This window comes from Neoarius graeffei, chromosome 14 (genome assembly GCF_027579695.1).
Source record: "Neoarius graeffei isolate fNeoGra1 chromosome 14, fNeoGra1.pri, whole genome shotgun sequence".
In the NCBI taxonomy this organism is placed as follows: Eukaryota; Metazoa; Chordata; class Actinopteri; order Siluriformes; family Ariidae; genus Neoarius; species Neoarius graeffei.
This window is the reverse complement of record NC_083582.1, coordinates 45,647,071-45,667,141: the sequence shown is the minus strand read 5'-3', so window position 1 is coordinate 45,667,141 and position 20,071 is coordinate 45,647,071. Positions and strand designations below refer to the sequence as shown.

Sequence of the window (20,071 nt, the reverse complement as noted above, 5' to 3'; positions counted from 1 at the left end):
CTGGGTTCGAGCCCCGTGGCCGGCGAGGGCCTTTCTGTGTGGAGTTTGCATGTTCTCCCTGTGTCCGCGTGGGTTTCCTCCGGGTGCTCCGGTTTCCCCCACAGTCCAAAGACATGCAGGTTAGGTTAACTGGTGACTCTAAATTGACCGTAGGTGTGAATGGTTGTCTGTGTCTATGTGTCAGCCCTGTGATGACCTGGCAACTTGTCCAGGGTGTACCCCGCCTTTCGCCCATAGTCAGCTGGGATAGGCTCCAGCTTGCCTGCGACCCTGTAGAAGGATAAAGCGGCTAGAGATAATGAGATGAGATCTATGTTCTATTCTGAATAAAATATGGAATTTTGAAACTTCCACATCATTGCATTCCGTTTTTATTTACAATTTGTACTTTGTCCCAACTTTTTTGGAATCAGGGTTGTATAAAAGTGCCAGCATTCTGTATAAAAAGTATGTGTGTGTGTGTGTGTGTGAGTGTAAGTGTTGGGGGTTAATCAGCAGGTCATGGGCACTCTATTATTCATTTGTGCACAAGCACCCCACCTGCTGTTTTGCTGAGCTCCTACAGCAACTGGTAAATTGTGCCTGATTGAAAAGCCACTGAAATGGATATTTAGAATCAATGCACATAGATTTGCATCTTTAGGTTTTATTGGGCCCTTTTCAGTCCCAGCTCAACTCCTAAAGCAGATTACTAACTTTCTTTGTGCTTCTTGTTTCTTAGCTTAAAATGAGCATTTAAGGTGCACATACTGTAGCTGTATTTAAATTTCTTATTTGTTCTATGTTTGCTGTGGTATTTTAAGAATTCCTCCATTTACATACAAAAAAGGGTACCAAACTGAACCTTTCCTTGTTGCTGGAGTATTACACTTATCTTTTGTGCCTTTAAGATACGGATATGGGTGGCACGGTGGTGTAGTGGTTAGCACTGTCGCCTCACAGCAAGAAGGTTCTGGGTTCGAGCGAGGGCCTTTCTGTGTGGAGTTTGCATGTTCTCCCCGTGTCCGCGTGGGTTTCCTCCGGTTGCTCCGGTTTCCCCCACAGTCCAAAGACATGCCGGTTAGGTTAATTGGTGGCTCTAAATTGACCGTAGGTGTGAATGTGAGTGTGAATGCTTGTTTGTCTCTGTGTCAGCCCTGCGATAACCTGGCGACTTGTCCAGGGTTTACCCTGCCTCTCACCCATAGTCAGCTGGGATAGGCTCCAACTTGCCTGCGACCCTGTAGAACAGGTTAAGCAGCTACAGATAATGGATGGATGGATGGATGGATGGATGGAAGATACGGATATCTGTCATCTGGAAATGTGGATATACTGTCAGAAACAGGGCTACAGTAGGAATCCATTTCTGTCCCCAAGGTACAATCTGCACTAATGTACTCTGTAGGGCTCATTATTGGACCTCAAGGTAACTATGTGTACCTTTTTAGGGCCAAAAAGGTTCATATATGTTCCTAAGTGGCATATAAATGGTACAAATACAACCCTGATTCCAAAAAAGTTGGGACAAAGCACAAATTGTAAATAAAAACGGAATGCAATGATGTGGAAGTTTCAAAATTCCATATTTTATTCAGAATAGAACATAGATGACATATCAAATGTTTAAACTGAGAAAATGTATCATTTAAAGAGAAAAATTAGGTGATTTTAAATTTCATGACAACAACACATCTCAAAAAAGTTGGGGCAAGGCCATGTTTACCACTGTGAGATATCCCTTTTTCTCTTTACAACAGTCTGTAAATGTCTGGGGACTGAGGAGACAAGTTGTCAAGTTTAGGGATAGGAATGTTAACCCATTCTTGTCTAATGTAGGATTCTAGTTGCTCAACTGTCTTAGGTCTTTTTTGTCGTATCTTCTGTTTTATGATGCGCCAAGTGTTTTCTATGGGTGAAAGATCTGGACTGCAGGCTGGCCAGTTCAGCACCCAGACCCTTCTTCTACGCAGCCATGATGCTGTAATTGATGCAGTATGTGGTTTGGCGTTGTCATGTTGGAAAATGCAAGGTCTTCCCTGAAAGAAACGTCGTCTGGATGGGAGCATATGTTGCTCTAGAATCTGGATATGCCATTCAGCATTGATGGTGTCTTTCCAGATGTGTAAGCTGCCCATGCCACACGCACTAATGTAACCCCATACCATCAGAGGTGCAGGCTTCTGAACTGAGCGCTGATAACAACTTGGGTCGTCCTTCTCCTCTTTAGTCCGAATGACACGGCGTCCCTGATTTCCATAAAGAACTTCAAATTTTGATTCGTCTGACCAGAGAATAGTTTTCCACTTTGCCACAGTCCATTTTAAATGAGCCTTGGCCCAGAGAAGATGTCTGCGCTTCTGGATCATGTTTAGATACGGCTTCTTCTTTGAACTATAGAGTTTTAGCTGGCAACGGTGGATGGCACGGTGAATTGTGTTCACAGATAATGTTCTCTGGAAATATTCCTGAGCCCATTTTGTGATTTCCAATACAGAAGCATGCCTGTATGTGATGCAGTGCCATCTAAGGGCCCGAAGATCACGGGCACCCAGTATGGTTTTCCGGCCTTGGCCCTTACGCACAGAGATTCTTCCAGATTCTCTGAATCTTTTGATGATATTATGCACTGTAGATGATGATATGTTCAAACTCTTTGCAATTTTACACTGTCGAACTCCTTTCTGATATTGCTCCACTATTTGTCGGTGCAGAATTAGGGGGATTGGTGATCCTCTTCCCATCTTTACTTCTGAGAGCCGCTGCCACTTCAAGATGCTCTTTTTATACCCAGTCATGTTAATGACCTATTGCCACTTGACCTAATGAGTTCCAATTTGGTCCTCCCGCTGTTCCTTTTTTGTACCTTTAACTTTTCCAGCCTCTTATTGCCCCTGTCCCAACTTTTTTGAGATGTGTTGCTGTCATGAAATTTCAAATGAGCCAATATTTGGCATGAAATTTCAAAATGTCTCACTTTCGACATTTGATATGTTGTCTATGTTCTATTGCGAATACAATATCAGTTTTTGAGATTTGTAAATTATTGCATTCCATTTTTATTTACAATTTGTACTTTGTCCCAACTTTTTTGGAATCGGGGTTGTACATACCATAGAGGGTACTAGACAGTAGAGAAGCTAACTAATGCCCCACCACAGTTAGCACCTGAACTTCTATCAGTTAATAAATGCAATGAGTTTGCATCTTTTTTCAAAGGTAAAATTGATGTCTGCACACTTATGCCGCTTTTCCACTACAAACGCGGCTGAGCCGTGCCGTGCCGAGTCGAGCTGAGTCGGGCTGAGCGGGGCTGTTGGAGGTGCATTTCGACTACAACCGCGCTGAACCGTGCTGGCTGGAAGTGGGTGGACACATTGGGTGGAGTTAGCGAAAGTGGGTGGACGTCATGTGATGTCGTTAAGCAGCGCAAACAGTGACATCAGTGACAGTGGCGGAACAAGTCAGAGCCGGGCCGGGGGCGGGGCAAATGACCGGGCCCTTTATTAAAGCTTATCATAACATCATTTTAGGCTACAAAATGTCCGCAACTGCGGTGTTTACCAATTTCAACACTACCGGGTGCAACTATGTTATTTAGTACATCAAGTCCTTCAAACGAACATGTAACTCAGAAACAAAAAACATTAGGATACTGTACATGGCTCATAATAAAACATCAATAGCCTATACTGCGCACATTATTTGAAGGGCATACGAATGAGCGCTCAGAGTGGTGACAGGAAGAGTCAGAAATAAAAGGAGGGCGGTGCAAACCTCACTGAATGCACTGTGTTTACCAATTTCAACACTACGGGGTGCAACTATGTTATTTTGTACATTAAGTCCTTCAAACGAACATGTAACTCAGAAACAAAAAAACATTAGGCGACATACTGTACATGGCTCATAATAAAACATCAATAGCCTACTGCGCGCATTATTTGAAGGGCATACGGCGAGCCTTGCGCTCCGCGAACTCGTCCACGATGCTCTGACTGATTCAGTGAGCTTTTCAGCGGTAGTCTCACGACCCGGATAGTAAACAATAAACATGGAGGACATGGAGTCGTTAGTGTTGCTGGTCTTGGTGCTGTGGCTTGTTGTCACCGACAACGCCAACAGATACTGGCAAGAGCGTATAGATGAGGCGAGGCGCATAAGGCTTCAGAAATTCTCGTAATTCGTAATTATTCTTTTGCGGTGTTTACAGATCCCAGCGCGCTCGCGGGGCGTGTGTGGGCATGTGAGGACACGCCTCCTCACCAATCAGTGCACAGGGGAGTGTCTGCTCACGCCTCCAGCCTCAGTCGGCTCGCTTTGGCTCGCTTCAGCCCCACTCCAAAACGGTGCGAGTTTTAGGGGCTAAGCAGGGCTGAAACGAGCTGAGTCGTGCTGGTTTTTGGTAGTCGAAACGCGAGCCGTGTCGGGCTGAAGTGAGCTGAAGCGAGCTGAAGTGAGCTGAAAAAGGGTAGTGGAAAAGATCCTTTAGTTCATTTAATTGCCAAGCTTTCAGTCAGAGACCTTCTGTTTGTGCCCTGAGGAAGGTCTCTGACCGAAAGCTTGGCAATTAAATGAACTAAAGGATCTAAGTGTGCAGACATTTTTTCTTGTTTCAACAGTCTTTTGGTTTTGTTTGGCACCTTTTTATCGTGAGTGCGGTGTGATCCGTTTAAAGGTAAAATTGATAAAATAAGGCAGAATATTTCTCATAATATATCTCAGTTGCAAAAAATTGAAAAACTGCAATCACCAATGACACAGATAGATAACTTTAACACAATGTCAGAATTTTGTTTAATTGATTATGAGACTCTTGAAAAAACTGTACAAAATCTCAGTTCTTCAACATCTGAACTGGACATTCTGCCCACCAACTTTTTTAAGTCTGTTCTTCATCTTATAATTACAGATGTGCTTCAAATTATAAATACATCCTTGGAGACTGGCGTTGTTCCTGTGTCTGTTGTAAAGCTGTTGTAAAGCCCCTTCTTAAAAAAAATAATCTGGACCCTTCAGTGTTAAATAACTACAGGCCAATATCAAATCTACCATTCATCGGGAAAATCCTGGAAAAAATTGTCTTCAATCAATTAACTGCCTTCTTGATATCAAACAGCCGTTTTGATAATTTTCAGTCAGGATTTCGTGCCAATCATAGCACTGAAACAGCGCTGATTAAAGTTATAAATGACATACGTCTTAATACTGATGCAGGCAAAACATTGGTCCTGGTATTACTGGACCTCAGTGCAGCTTTTGATACTGTTGATCACAACATACTGCTTGTGGCAGCGGGGGCGTGGTCAAGCGCCGGTCTGTGACAGGAGGGCGAAGTTGGGGAAGGTAAGTGGCAGAATCGCTTCACCTGAGTGTGATTAACCTGTGTTTTGTGTGTGTTCTCCCCAGTAAACCGCACGCTATTTAAGGAGGGAGAGGGAGAGCAGAGGGAAGCTCATCCCCGGACGAGACGCTGTGTGTGTGTGTGTGTGTGTGTGTGTGTGTGTGTGTGTGTGTGTGTGTGTGTGTGTGTGTCTCTCTCTATTGGGAAAAGTTATTGTTAGACTGAAAAGTGTGGCAATAAAGCCTGTACGCAAACCTGATCTCTGTCCTGCCGTCCTCTGTGCTCCACCCACTCAACGGAACTGTCACACTGCTATATCGACTTGAACACTGGGTTGGATTGACTGGTAAAGTTATCAATTGGTTAAAATCATACTTAAAAGATAGAAGCTTCTTTGTTACCCTGGGAAATTGTTCCTCAACGTCAATGCCCTTGACCTGTGGTGTCCCCCAGGGGTCGATTCTTGGACCATTACTTTTCAACCTTTATATGCTCCCACTTGGGCAAATTATCAATAAAAATTCAATTTTGTATCACTGCTATGCAGATGATACCCAAATTTATTTTGCTCTATCACCTAATGACTATGCCCCCCTTGAATGTCTCTACCAGTGCATCGATCAAATCAATAGCTGGATGTCACAAAATTTTCTTCAGTTGAACACAGATAAAACAGAAGTAATTCTATTTGGAAAAAAAGATGAAAGACTCAGGATTACCACTATTCTTGACACAAAAGGGATTAAAACTAAAGAAATGGTTAAAAATCTTGGTGTTTTCATTGACAGCGAGCTAAACTTTGACAGTCACATGAAAGCAATCACTAAAACGGCATTTTATCACCTAAAAAACATTTCCAAACTAAGAGGACTTATGTCAAAAAATGATCTGGAAAAACTAATACATGCCTTCATCTCTAGTAGGGTTGATTACTGCAATGGCCTTTTCACAGGCCTGCCAAAAAAGACCATCAAACGACTTCAGCTGGTTCAAAATGCAGCGGCGAGGGTTCTCACACGAACAAAAAGAACAGAGCACATTACCCCAATTCTAAGGTCCCTTCACTGGCTTCCAGTAAGCTACAGAATTGACTTTAAAGTATTGCTGCTGGTGTATAAATCTCTAAATGGCACAGGGCCCAATTACCTCTCTGATATGTTGCAGCGGCCTAACCCAATCAGATCTACCAGATCGCAACAGAAAAATTTACTATTAAAACCAGTTGTTAAAACAAAGTGTGGTGAAGCAGCTTTTAGCTATTATGCAGTACAGCTATGGAACCAACTGCCAGAGGACATTAAAAATGCTCCTGCTGTTGGCAGCTTCAAATCTAGGTTAAAGACCAAGCTGTTTTCAGATGCTTTCTGTTAAATAATTAATATTTTTACATTTTTTATAATCTTTACTTTCTCTGCATGTTTTAAATTTACTTTAATTTTATTCTATTTTATTCCGCTGGTTTCTTTTTCTTCTTTTTTCTTTTTGGCATTTTATTATTTTATTTCTACTATTGTTTAATTCTTATTATTTTCTTTTAATTATTTTAATTAATTGTTTTAGATTAAAAATAAAATTATTTTATGTAATTTTATTTCTCTATTGTTTACTGTTTTTGTTTTTGCTTCTGTAAAGCACATTGAACTGCCATTGTGTATGAAATGTGCTATATAAATAAACTTGCCTTGCCTTGCCTTACTACGCCAGTAACAAGCCATTGTACCCTGAAAGGTACAATAATATACTTTATTTTCTGAGAGTGTAGAAGATAACTCAGAGTGTTCCAATAAAAATAATGCAAGGTATGTAATTGGACTGTAATACCTTTTTAAAGTAAAGCTTTAAAGAGACACTGTGTGCATCTTTCCAGGTTTGAAAACAACAACAGCCAACAAGCACAAAAGCATGCTAATGGTATAAAAGCTGCACACAACTGATTGTACCACCCTAGTGGAACAGATTTATTAATTTTTTTTCTGAGACTGTAGAGACAACACCATAACCACCATCTGCTCTCATAGTAATCTTTCAGTACTCTTTGTGCTGTGCATCTTTTTGTTTTTGCTGTTGTTGCTCAGAATAGCGTTTAAAGATGCACATTGGAGAATCTTTGTTTTTCTTTCTCAGCAGTGCTATTTTGGGACGTGTCCCATTCAGAAATAGCCGACAGTAATAACATGCTCTGTGGAGTGGAAATGTGTTCCAGGACTTTTGCACCTGCCCAGAGGCCCTGCGACTCACACAGACTCCGCCCTTCCGCACGCGCGAAAATATAGTACCGAGTCCTGATTGGCTGACACAAGCTGTCACACTTTAGATGACCACGCCCCTCCCGGGAGAGCTGTGGAGGGCGGGATGTTTGTTGCTGTGGAGTTCCTGAGGGCTCGTGCGTTCATATTTAACATAACGGTCAGTGGAGAGAAAACACTGAAGGGATGAATAGTGAACTTCCTGTCGTGGCAGAAAGTTACACAACATATTATTTTTAATTGTATTAAATTTCTGCTCAGCGGGAAGGTATTGTAAAGTTAACCATTTGTCAGGTGTGTTGTGCTGAAGGGTTCAGCCTCAGACAAATGTCATGAATGGAGTTGCCTTCTGCCTTGTTGGAATACCACCGGTCTCTCAAAGTGAAGTAAGGTCTTCATATAAACTTTAAAATTTAACCTACCAGTCATTTTTAAAAAAATGTGTTTTAACACAAAATTGCAACTGACTGTCTAACCATGGAATATAGTCTGTTTGCTGTTGTTATTTTTACATTGTTACTGTACATAGTGTTGTGGTTGTCACGTGACACACCTCAGACTTTTGGAAGTTGACCATGAACTAAATTACCATAACCAAAACTCTCTGCATTTTTTTTTGTATATATATAAATTCAGTTTGGGTGAATAGAGGCATGTAAACTAGCTAAAAGTTGCACAAATAATCTACATTAGAAGTCAGAGTGAAAAAGAAAGGTGGTGTAGATTTGCAGACAGAAGGGACATTGTAGCCATCACTGAAGCCCCATAGAGGAGGAAGAGGAGGAGGAGATATGTGTCAATGCTTATTGTTCTGGACTGTACAGTGGCGCTTACACTTGCTACAGCCAGCTGCATCCTTTCCATACTTCAAAACTTAGGCAGTAGGCATTGGAAGTCCACTTACAAGCTCACCATATGTGGGATGATGTATTGCAACAGCCAGAGTAATAAAGCACGATGGAGTATCTGACAAGATAAGCATGAGGGTGTAACCTAGTCTCCAGTTCTTTTCTCACTTTTAAACCATCAGTTTTTTTTAAAACACATTTTACTTATAAGCAGGTTTTTTTTGTTTTGTTTTGTCATGCCAGTACTAAGTTACAAAGTGCCGAGTGTTATTTTGTGAATACGAAACAGTGTTAGACTTCAAAGAACAAAATACCCTCGATTATGTTTTTACTGTGTTTTTCTTTGTGGATTAGAAACACTTTTACTGCACGTGGGCGTGACCCTACAAGTTTACTTCAGAGGCATGGGAAGGTTGGATCATGACCGCAACCCTACTCTCTTTAGCAGAGCTGTGGTTAGAGCTTTGTTGTAGTTCAGCCCAGTGTCATTAGACAGCTGTTTTTAATGGCTTTGCTGAGATTGCACAAAGTGTATTTTACACTAGTTCAGGGCCCAGCACTGTCCTAACCGTGGAAAACTTAAGAGCTAGGCCTAAACTCCTTTGAATATTCAGAGATAATCATTATACAGGTAGTCGTCGGCTTACGACTGCGTTTGGTTACGACTGACCGGTCGTAAACCGATCTGGTCGTAAGTCGGCCTATGTTAAATGAACGTAAGTATATTGTGATGTGTAATGATATTGTAATCATCTTAAAGTCTTATTTTATCAACATTTTCTTATTTCATTACCTTGGCTCATTATTTGGTTTAAGTCAAACACTGCATACTACACTGCGTACAGTACAATTCGTTTTAATATGTGCAAAGCAAAAAATACGAAATACAGGTGTGAAAAATAGAAAACATTTTAGTTTGAAACATACCAAATTACAAATGTAAAACATAGCAAAATACAAAACTTAGTGACCGCTGGCATCACTGGTGCTTGGCTGTGGGTCATCTACGTCATCATTAGCTGTTGCAGCGCTTGTTCTGGTGGGAGCATTTGCTCATTTCATAAACCAGGAGCTGGGGCGGAAACTGTATGACGGAGTGCGAGATACTGTGCGTGTGCCTGGAGCTGGGGCGGAAACCGTATGACGAAGTGCGAGATACTGCGCGTGTGCCTGGAGCTGGAGTGGAAACTGTTGTACGCGGCGAGAGGCGCTGCCGGGAGCTGGGGCGGAAACTGTCGTACGCTCAGCTAGCTCAGCTGGGAAACACTTGCCAGTCATAACCAGACGGTCGTAAAGTCGATCGGTCGTAAGTTGCATAGGCCGTAAGTCGACGACTACCTGTATTATCCTTTGAGTATTCAAAGACTTCCTTCTGAATTCCCTTCATGCGCGTTTGTGTTCTGATACAGTATGTTTCCGCATCATTATATGGTCCGTATTAAACCTTCATCACTTGCTGAAACAAAAGGCAAATATGTACTAAGTGTTGCTTTCTTTGCTTTTGTATTGCTCAAAGGAATGCCCTGAGATCTGTGACTGATGTAGACCTCAGTAGCCTACATGTGAAGAACATCATATAAATTTTGTGTACCTTGACATCTACTCAGATTATCTTAAACATCACTTTGGGTGTTTGAGTATCCTTTTAATAAGGTTATTAAAAATATTATATGAAAGAGAAATAAGCAGGGTTAACCATAAAGTGTAACTGAAGAATAGATGAAGGGCATGTTTACGTAGACAAAGTGGCTAACTGCCAGGAAACATCCTTGATTAAACTGGGAAGGTCCTTGTGTTTAGTGCACTGTTTCCTCTTTTATGTTCATGATTCAGTTAAAAGCAATGGTACACACCAATCCTTTGAAATTAAAAGCAAGGATTTGTCCCTGGACTCTTGTTTAATGTAGTGAAAGGGAGTAAGGACAGCATGTCACAGCAGGCTCTGACTACAACGCACCATATCGTTCCCAATTTAGCATTGCATTCTAATGAATATTATATAATCTTTGTTGATGTCTCGGGTGAAATGACATATGCATTACAGAGTATTTAGCCATAAGGAAGGGACCAGCTTCAGCTTGTATAACAATAGGTGTGAAGCGACTGACGTTCAGTTTAGAAGGCGTATTTTTCTCACATGGGATTGAGGCCTTGAGTTGCTGGTTATCTCTGTGTACATTGCAGATTTTTCTCAATAATTAACTTGACCTCTTGCCCCTGTGTGTAATTTGTGTGTAATAGTGTGTGCATGTGTGTGCTTTCCATGCAGAGCTAGCACAGAGTCCCTCTGGCTTGCAAAGGTCTTGTTACAATGACGCTAATCCAGTGAGCTTCCCAAGTCTCAGCAAGGAATGCCCTTTCTCTGTGTCAGGGAGATTCTAGTTCCCCTGTCATACGTCTAATTTACTTCCTGTATGGACAGGCTGACAGGCTCTTTAGCTCATTATGATGAAGCTTTGAATGTGTCTGGCCTTTCACCCTTTTATAGAGAGCATGTCAGAAGAAGGGTGCTACTTGTAAGTGTGTGGAGTGAAAGCGAGCAAATTAAGTTGACCCAGACTGGCATATTTTACAAGGGAAAACATCAAGTGAAGGAGGGAGAGAGAGAGAGAGAGAGAGTGGGCTTTTGAATGGCCTTTGCTCATATCTGAGAGTGGGAGGTACAAGGCAGGCTTGGTCTTGTCTTTGAAATGCAGTGGTGACAATGAGCCTCTGTCTCTGCCAGGCTCAGAGTGGGGTGAGACATGCTCCTGTGTCACGGGAGGGGCAGCGTCCCGCATAGGTCAGAGGTGAAAGGTTAGGCGCAACTGTTCAAGCTCTCTTTTTGAATCGAGGTGGATAGAAACAGTAAGTTATATATATTTCAAAGGACCTGGTGTGTAGACTGACAGGAGCTCAGAGGGAGGTGAGAGACAGAGAAAGCACTTTCTCTAGCTGAAAAAAGGATGGGTTAAATTCTCAGCGCAGACAGGGCTAGTAGAGGAATGCGATCATATGGAATGACATGCTAAAGGTGGGATTAGTAAGAATGCAGTCTAGGATGGAGCAAGGATGATCTCAACTCAGGTGTAGGAAACAGCGCTGAGTTGCCATCTCTCCTAGAGAAGCAGCTCTGTTTTCTGCTTATTACAACATTGGGATAACATACTGTGGCATGACTCTGATGCCTCACACCTGTTTGTTACATGGTAGTAACATAGGAGCATTCAGAAAGGGTAACGCATGTAATATTACATATTATTATACATACAAGACAGTTTTTCGATGGAATAAAAACATGTATTCTATTCCCTTCTAGCAGGTTTCATTCATTTGGTTTGATAGCATGCAATATTGTAAGCCTATCGCTTATTCTACATGTATTACGTCATGCTACCCAGTGGAGAATGAGCTTTGAATATGGTTTATGATATTGCATGGTTGTCAAGACAACATGACTTCACACTTCAGAGCTGATGCGAATGTTCAGTGAGAAAGTTTTCTGCTGTGCATGTGCAGAAGCATTGCTGTGTCCGCCGGAAAAGAGAAAGACGCGTTGAACACCCGAAAGACTACCAAAACTTCATTAGATATTCTTCATGCATATTTACAAGAGAAAAACATCTCATCTCATTATCTCTAGCCTCTTTATCCTGTTCTACAGGGTCGCAGGCAAGCTGGAGCCTATCCCAGTTGACTACGGGCGAAAGGCGGGGTACACCCTGGACAAGTCGCCAGGTCATCACAGGGCTGACACATAGACACAGACAACCATTCACACTCACATTCACAACTACGGTCAATTTAGAGTCACCAGTTAACCTAACCTGCATGTCTTTGGACTGTGGGGGAAACCGGAGCACCCGGAGGAAACCCACACGGACACAACATGCAAACTCCGCACAGAAAGGCCCTCGCCAGCCACGGGGCTCGAACCCGGACCTTCTTGCTGTGAGGCGACAGCGCTAACCACTACACCACCGTGCCGCCCCCACTTACTCATATCAGGAGGACTTTAGCAGGAGGGATCAGCTAATCATCAGCGTAGTTATACAGTATACTGTGGGTCTTTCCTGCCATTCAGACATGTGTACGTGATTGTGGATGTGTGAAAGTGTGTTGTATTTTCACAAGAGTGTGAAGGCTGCCTAGAGAAGGTCCCAGTTATTTCTACACTTTATACAACCATGTGATTTTTTTTTCTCTAACACTCCTACATGTAAGTAAAGCCTTTGGCACAGAGAGGATTATATTTGACTTTTTGTCTCTTTTCACTGAGTTTCACTGAATTTAGATAATGTATAAAATCAACAACCCATGTTTATTAGCATATAATAAAGACACAGACCTGTGATACAGACCTTAACCAGAGTGTAATGATTTGATCAATTTGCATTTACCATTTATTGATTTGTCATATGCTTTTAGCCAAAGCAACATACAATGAAGACAGGATACAGTCCAAGCATTTCAAGCATAGGGCTGTGCAATCATCAGGAAATCACAAAATTTCAGTTCCTAGCTGAGAACTCTAACTAGTGAGGAATAAAGGATCAGTGCACTAAGATGAGTACTGTGTGCTGATGTCCTCCAGTGGTCATATACTGTAACTGCCCACTCCTGTCTCCAGGACTCCCTTTTGATTTATACATGTTAATCATGAACACAGGGTTTTGTAAGATGAATGTTAGACAGAATCCTAATTTAAGCCTGTGAGTGAAGTGAGGATACATGATTTTGTGTGTGTGTGCGTGTGTGTGTTGATTGGATTGGCCCCACGTGTCCTATTGTTCCTCTCTGTCAGTGACTGCATTGTCTCAATGGTTATATTTATGTAGTGACTCTGTATCCTCTGTCATTATCTGTCTTCACTGCCTACTCTTCTCACCCTCTTTCAATTCAACTGTAAATTAGTATATTAGGTGTGTTATGTATGTATGTAACTACTCTCTCTTTTTCTTCCACTGGAGTAATCCCTTAATCCTGCCGTTGTTATATTTTGTAGCACAGCACTGGCAGGACAGAGAAGGATGGAGTAAAAAGCAAACTATAGTCCATTGCAATGTGAAATCTCTTTTCTTGTTCTGAGTCTTCATGTGACAGTCACTCTCCTGACCTTTTAAAAAGATTCAGCTTCAATTTTTTTTAACAAATCCTACAAGCGTTACTATGTGCAGCATTCACAAATTTAGATTAACTTTTGACAACTTTTTCTTTCACTCTGCCTTTGCTTAAACAATGCACATATATGCACACTTAAACACAGTGTTTCTCTTAGTTCTAAATTCAGACAGTGGGTGCTTTCCTCCTACTATATCAGGAATCCAGCAGTGGCAGCTAGGTCGTTGAGCCTAAAATGAGTCGACAGAGATACAGAGTGAATTGAGAGAGATACAGAGGAGAGAGAGAGAGAGAGAGAGAGCAGCTCATCACACCACCAGCAGGCTGCACTGAGCTTGACACAGTAAAGACAAGCAAAGCAGAAAGGTAGACAGAGGGATAGAGGGATGGGGTTAGAGGAGGGACTACATAGAAGGATGAAACACCAGTCACTTTAATGCCAGTGTTCACACCAGCTTGACAAATAGTAGGACTATGGTTATGTGAAAGATTTGGAAGAGGAGCTCTGGAGGAGGGTATTGACTGCACCAGCGGAGACTTTAGGAGCATGAACAAGTATAATCTATTTTCCACTTTATGGAGCCTCTATAATATTCGCTTGCAGCTCATTGTTCAGTATCTGGCTATGGACATCACCAAAGGATAATGAAAAAAGAAGAAAACCAGGATTATTATGTAAAAGGCAAAAGAGGCCTCACTGATTTTGGCAGAAGAGGATGTTGGCAATTTTTTTCTAATTGCACACATAATCGGATGGGAAAACACAGCTGGGTGAAAAGCACCACTGAAGACCTTACTGGAATGATGAATGGACAGTGTCAAACCTTCTACACTGCATTGTAAGACAAGAAATGTTAATAGCAAGACTTATTCTTTATATTTTTCTATGTAGGAAAAAAGAACAGGAAATATTTTGATTAATAGTAAATTCACATAAACTGAAGCCTGGAATATTTGAAGAGTTGCAAAAGAGAGCAGCTACTTAAGAGCTGACTACATTAAAGGGCCACCAATGAAGTGTGGTGTGAGGAACAGGCTCATAAACCTCTTAATCAGGATTGGAGATCACCAAACATACAAGTCGGGTTGTTTTGGAAAGAACAGAACATGGCAAAAAGTCTTTGATCAGTTGGGAACGCGAGGGAATCCATGATTTCTAAATGGATGGGTCTGTTTTGGTGACAGGACTAAGATCATGTCCGAACATGATCACATAATGATTTAGGAATGTTTTGGAGACGATATTTGAATGCAGATGCGCATGTCCAAGGAAAAGTGAGCATATACCTGTTTGTAGGCATGACCCCAGTGGAGGACTGACCCTTGTATGTTCTGTCAAGTGGTGGTTGTGACTTTGGGTGGGGATGTGGGCTATGAAACACTCAGTGTCGGGGGTTCCAGCTCCAGCTGGTAAGGAATGGTGCTTTGAGTTCCCAGTGGGGGTGGACTGCAGTGACCCTGAGCCTCGCTGTATATGGCTGGCGGCTTTGAGGAACTTAAATGTCCAACACAGTCATGTACGGTTCACCAGGAGGAACATGCTGCACTGGTATCTGCATAGGGTAAGTTATCATACATGTTCAGTGGTTGAAAAGAGCTTTATAATCATCCAGCAGAATTCAGAAAGCTATGTGCTATATGTATTTCCTTACTAATTTGCATTAGTTCATCAAAATAAGAGTCAATAAAGCATTATATTGCTTTCATTTTTTAATTATATTTTCTGTAAGTGTAATTGTCTAAAGATTATGTTATGGCTGCAGAAGTGTTATCTTCATTCAAAGCCTGTATCTGTATTTCATTACTCACCCCAACCTGGTTTAGGTTGTCGTTATGCTAATTCAGACTGTCCCTAAGTGTGTATTTTATTGAATAGTAGTAGTCTGTGCTTTTAATTCAGACAAATATTTTCAGGTTGGATCTAAGTATTGTTTAGCCGTAGGGTCTGTGGTGGCATCTTTCGGTGCTTTGCGCTGTTGGGGTTGTGTCTGTACCTCTACTGCCTTACATAAGGGATGCTGCTTGGAGGGCCAGTACTGACTGGAAGAAAGAGAGGAAGAAAATCAGAATATTTGTGTGCTTGTTGAATATGTGTAAAAGTGACTCAGGGATGGCCCACTACATCATCCTGCTACTGTCAGGCTATCACTAGTTATCATGAGGAAAAATGGGTTTAATAGGTCAGAAATGCTGGGATTTAGCTGAGGAACAAAAGAATAAAATTTTAATATATGGATATGTAGTATAATTATATGATTTCAATGGCATTTTGACATGAGGCAAATTTATTAATAATAATAATAATAATAATAATTATAATGAAAGAGACTGGATGGAGATTTTATGTAGATTTTTGTGTGATTATTTTATGAGATTATGTTATCAAATAGATTTTCTCAATAATTCACACCACTTTTGCCTGTATAAGGCTTGCGTATGTGATGTCATGATGCAGTGTCTTATGGGTGATCTGTGTGAGTTAGTCAGTCCTCTAGCATCAAGATTCCTGACAGAACATTTCCATGACTCGGACAATGTGACACCACATTGTACTTTAATATTTTATTGATATCCAATTTAACATTCTGTTATGTAAAACCTGTTCTACTTAAAACATTTTCTTACATTTGACATAATGAGAGAAGTGAACTCGTATGCTGATGCGAATCCTTAATTTGCTAATTTACCCACCAACAACACCATGTAGTGGCTCTGTCACTATATACAGAGATTTTAAGGGTAAATCACAGTGTGTTCTTTTAATAAAAAAGGAATAAAAAACATTATTCTCTCCACATTCAGTGGATATGAGCAATCGCACGCTCTATTTGGCTGCTCTACTACTAGGCTATCAGTTCATATACCATGAGTAGAGAAAAACAAAACGGCGGTGCATTTTGCTGAACCAACCGCAGACGAAATAAAAAGTCTACTCGTAAACAAAACCCCCCAAAAATACAAAAAAACCCAACAAAATATGGAATGAAGGTATTTGATGGTAAGAATGTATCTTTTTTATTTTTCGAGAATTATTATTATTATAGCATTTCACAAATTGCTACTGTCATTTCGCCGGTTTGTTTACATTTTTCATCTTTAAGCATTAAAATTTGTTGAGTTTTTTTAGACTGGTTCAAAAGCTCAAAGAAGCTTGAAAATTACATAACTGAAATATCCAAGGAACAATTAAATAAATGTAAATATAAAAAATAAAGCTATTCTATACCTCGGCACGACAGCAAGACGGTACTTTCTACACAAAAACAACACTAAAGTCTATTTGTGTAGCCATCGATAGGTTTTTAAGAAGTCTACATAAGCGGAAATGATTTTGTTGGACATTTTGTAGAAAGTTTTTATTTATTGAATTTGAAAAAAATAAAAATACTCTGTTTCTCAAAATCCAGTGAATGTGGGTATAATAAAACAGTTATTCTACTCATCTCTCATGTATCTCGTCATACATGTCTTATAGCCCATTCGGCAGGTGTGGCACAGTGGTGTAGTGGTTAGCACTGTTGCCTCACAGCAAGAAGGTTCTGGGGTCGAGCCCAGTGGCCGACAGGGGCCTTTCTGTGTGGAGTTTGCATGTTCTCCCCATGTCTGTGTGGGTTTCCTCTGGGTGCTCCGGTTTCCCCCACAGTCCAAAGATATGCGTTTAGGTTAATGTGGGGCGGCCTTGGGTTGAAGTACCCTTGAGACCCCAGCAGCTTCCTGGGCGCTGCAGCATAGCTGCCCACTGCTCTGGGTATGTGTGTACGCTCATTACTCACTTGTGTGTGTTCACTGGTGGGTTTATAGATATGTTATATACAGAAGAGGACTTTCACTGTGCTTGAGTGTGCATGTGACGAATGAAGGCTTCTTCTTCTGTTTCATGGAATAATTATTAAATATCACCAGGTTATGCTTTAATAATTAATTATTTTAATTGTTTGTGGGAAAAGGTCAAGTATGGAATACTGAAATGTACAGAAAACTGACCTATGTTAATTGTATGTTTATAATTTAGTGTATGATTATGTGCTTAAACAAATATGCTTATTTTCATGTTCAGATGTTAAAATCACTGTGGAGGACAATGAAGTCCCTGTAACTATAACGTTATCTGCAGTTTGAATGAATATGTTGGCTTCTTGTAGATTTGCAGGTCCAAGTAGTTACCCATGTAGGCTTCAAGTGACTTTTAAAGTTTTTTTGTAATTACTCAAAAAATAGGGACTCAAGCTCTATATCAGATATGAACTGATGCGTGTTAATGTAAGAAGCAGCAGCATATTAAGATCATTACTCCATTCTGTTTCAGAATTTGTATGGAACCATGTCATTATGGCTTGACAGGCTGCAACCATTTCTTGTTTGATTTGCCTTTAAGAACGACTAGTCCTAAAACCACCATAAAAAAGTGTGCGTGAATGTGTTTGTGTGGAATGATCCCATAATTCAGTGCAACGTGATGTTGATTCCCAAAACCTTTTGCATATTTTGTGTGTGTGTGTGATACTGTGTGTCCACGTGTGTAAGTATTGTGGTGTCCCGGAATCTTACGCTTATGTGTGTATCTTTATTCTCACCTGAGTGTGACATGCCTAGTGCTGGATTTCAGAGAGGAATCCAGTCATTTAAACTCAGCACTTACTTCACTCTCATTCTTTCTCATTCTTCTGTCTGTGTGTCATCAGTTTTCTCTGCATCAGGTCCTGAGTATGTAGGCATTGCATAAATTGCTGCCCTCTTATTTCCTTTCAGGCTCCTTTTCAACATACGATCACCTTGAATTCTTGAATTATTAATTATTATATTAATCTGTCCTCTCTCTCTCTCTCTCTCTCTCTCTCTCTCTCTCTCTCTCTCTCTCTTCTGTTCCTTGAGACTGTGTTAAGGCATTTGGTAAAGATCGATATTTTTGCAAATGCAATAACACAGAGACTCTGGGTCTTTGACACATTTCAGAGAAACTCGAGCAGGAAGAGGTGCTAAAGAGAGAATAGACAAAGAAGGATTAAGGAAGTGGTGGGATAAGTCTTCTAGGAAGTCTTTTTATAAGACTTACTGTATAGTAGAAAGCTAAGAGCTTTTCCATATTAGTCAGGAGTATTTTTAGAGAGTAAAGGATCCCCTTAATGGCTAACTAAGGGAGGTACAGCACTTCCTGCTCCAATGTTTCCACTTCCCGTTGTTGTTTTCCGGGCAGCATGGCACAGTGCAGCGTGTGAGGTGATGGAATTGTGGGGTGAGCTGGTATGGAGAGGAGCTCAGAGAGACAGGAAGAGGGTGGGTGCATGAGACAGATGAATGAGCTCTAGGAGAAGCACCAGCTACTACCAGTCCATTTACATTTGCCCGGCACTTTTATTCAAAGCCACTTCCAACTGAGGGAGGATACAGCCAAGCAGCTGAGGGTTAAGGGTCCTGTGCAAGAATTCATCAGTGGCAGCTTGGCAGTACTCAGTTTTGAACTCATAACTTTCTGATCAATAGCCTAAAGTCTTAACCACTGTATTTCCTTCTGCTGCTGGATGGATTATTTAAGCAAGTGTGGCCAACACTTATAGCTTAGTGTAGTAAATCTTTGCAGAGTAAATCTTTATAAAGGAGTGACTTGCAATGGGGCGGCACGGTGGTGTAGTGGTTAGCACTGTCGCCTCACAGCAAGAAGGTTCTGAGTGCGAGCCCAGTGGCCGACAGGGGCCTTTCTGTGTGGAGTTTGCATGTTCTCCCCGTGTCCGTGTGGGTTTCCTCTGGGTGCTCCGGTTTCCCCCACAGTCCAAAGACATGCAGGTTAGGCTAATTGGTGGTTCTAAATTTACCCTAGGTGTGAATGCGAGTGTGAATGGTTGTTTGTCTCTATGTGTCAGCCCTGGCGACTTGTCCAGGGTGTACCCTGCCTCTCGCTCGTAGTCAGCTGGGATAGGCTCCCTGCACAGGATAAGTGGTTACAGATAATGCAATGGGCCCATCCATCCATTATCTGTAGCTGCTTATCCTGTTCTACAGGGTCGCAGGCAAGCTGGAGCCTATCCCAGCTGACTATGGGCGAGAGGCGGGGCACACCCTTGACAAGTCGCCAGGGCTGACACATAGAAACAAACAACCATTCACACTCGCATTCACACCTATGGTAAATTTAGAGCCACCAATTAGCCTAACCTGCATGTCTTTGGACTGTGGGGGAAACCGGAGCACCCAGAGGAAACCCACACGGACACGGGGAGAACATGCAAACTCCACACAGAAAAGCCCCTGCCAGCCACTGGGCTCGACCCCAGGACCTTCTTGCTGTGAGGCAACAGTGCTAACCACTGCACCACCGTACTGGCAATGGGCCCAGTAAAGATAAATTTAACAACATTTTTCAAGCGGCCTAAAGCAGCAAGTATCAAGTAAGCATTATGCATTTAATCTTTTATTTAATTGCTTTTAATGTGAGCACTGATTCCACAGACACCGCTCAGCTATTAATTTTTTGCCCCTATATACAAGTAAACATTTTCTCAAATCATAATGAGCCAACTGAGATTGAAGATAACTGACATTTACCTTTTCCATGTGCT

At 41.4% G+C, this 20,071-nt stretch overlaps 1 protein-coding gene across 7 annotated transcripts in view; it reads left to right on the top strand.

Moving 5' to 3' along the window:
- Positions 1-20,071, top strand: part of arhgap23b (Rho GTPase activating protein 23b) — a 57,135-nt gene that overhangs the window by 9,893 nt on the left and 27,171 nt on the right. For 3 of the 7 annotated variants that reach the window (XM_060939791.1, XM_060939786.1, XM_060939785.1), the window contains exon 1: positions 7,702-7,955. The exons of 1 other annotated variant lie outside the window; for it this stretch is intronic. In XM_060939791.1, the coding sequence (XP_060795774.1) occupies positions 7,902-7,955 (54 nt within the window). In that variant the 5' untranslated portion in view covers positions 7,702-7,901. Of the gene's footprint in view, positions 1-7,699; positions 7,956-20,071 lie in introns of those variants that run through there. 3 more of the 7 variants (XM_060939789.1, XM_060939790.1, XM_060939787.1) reach the window with 2 other exon arrangements.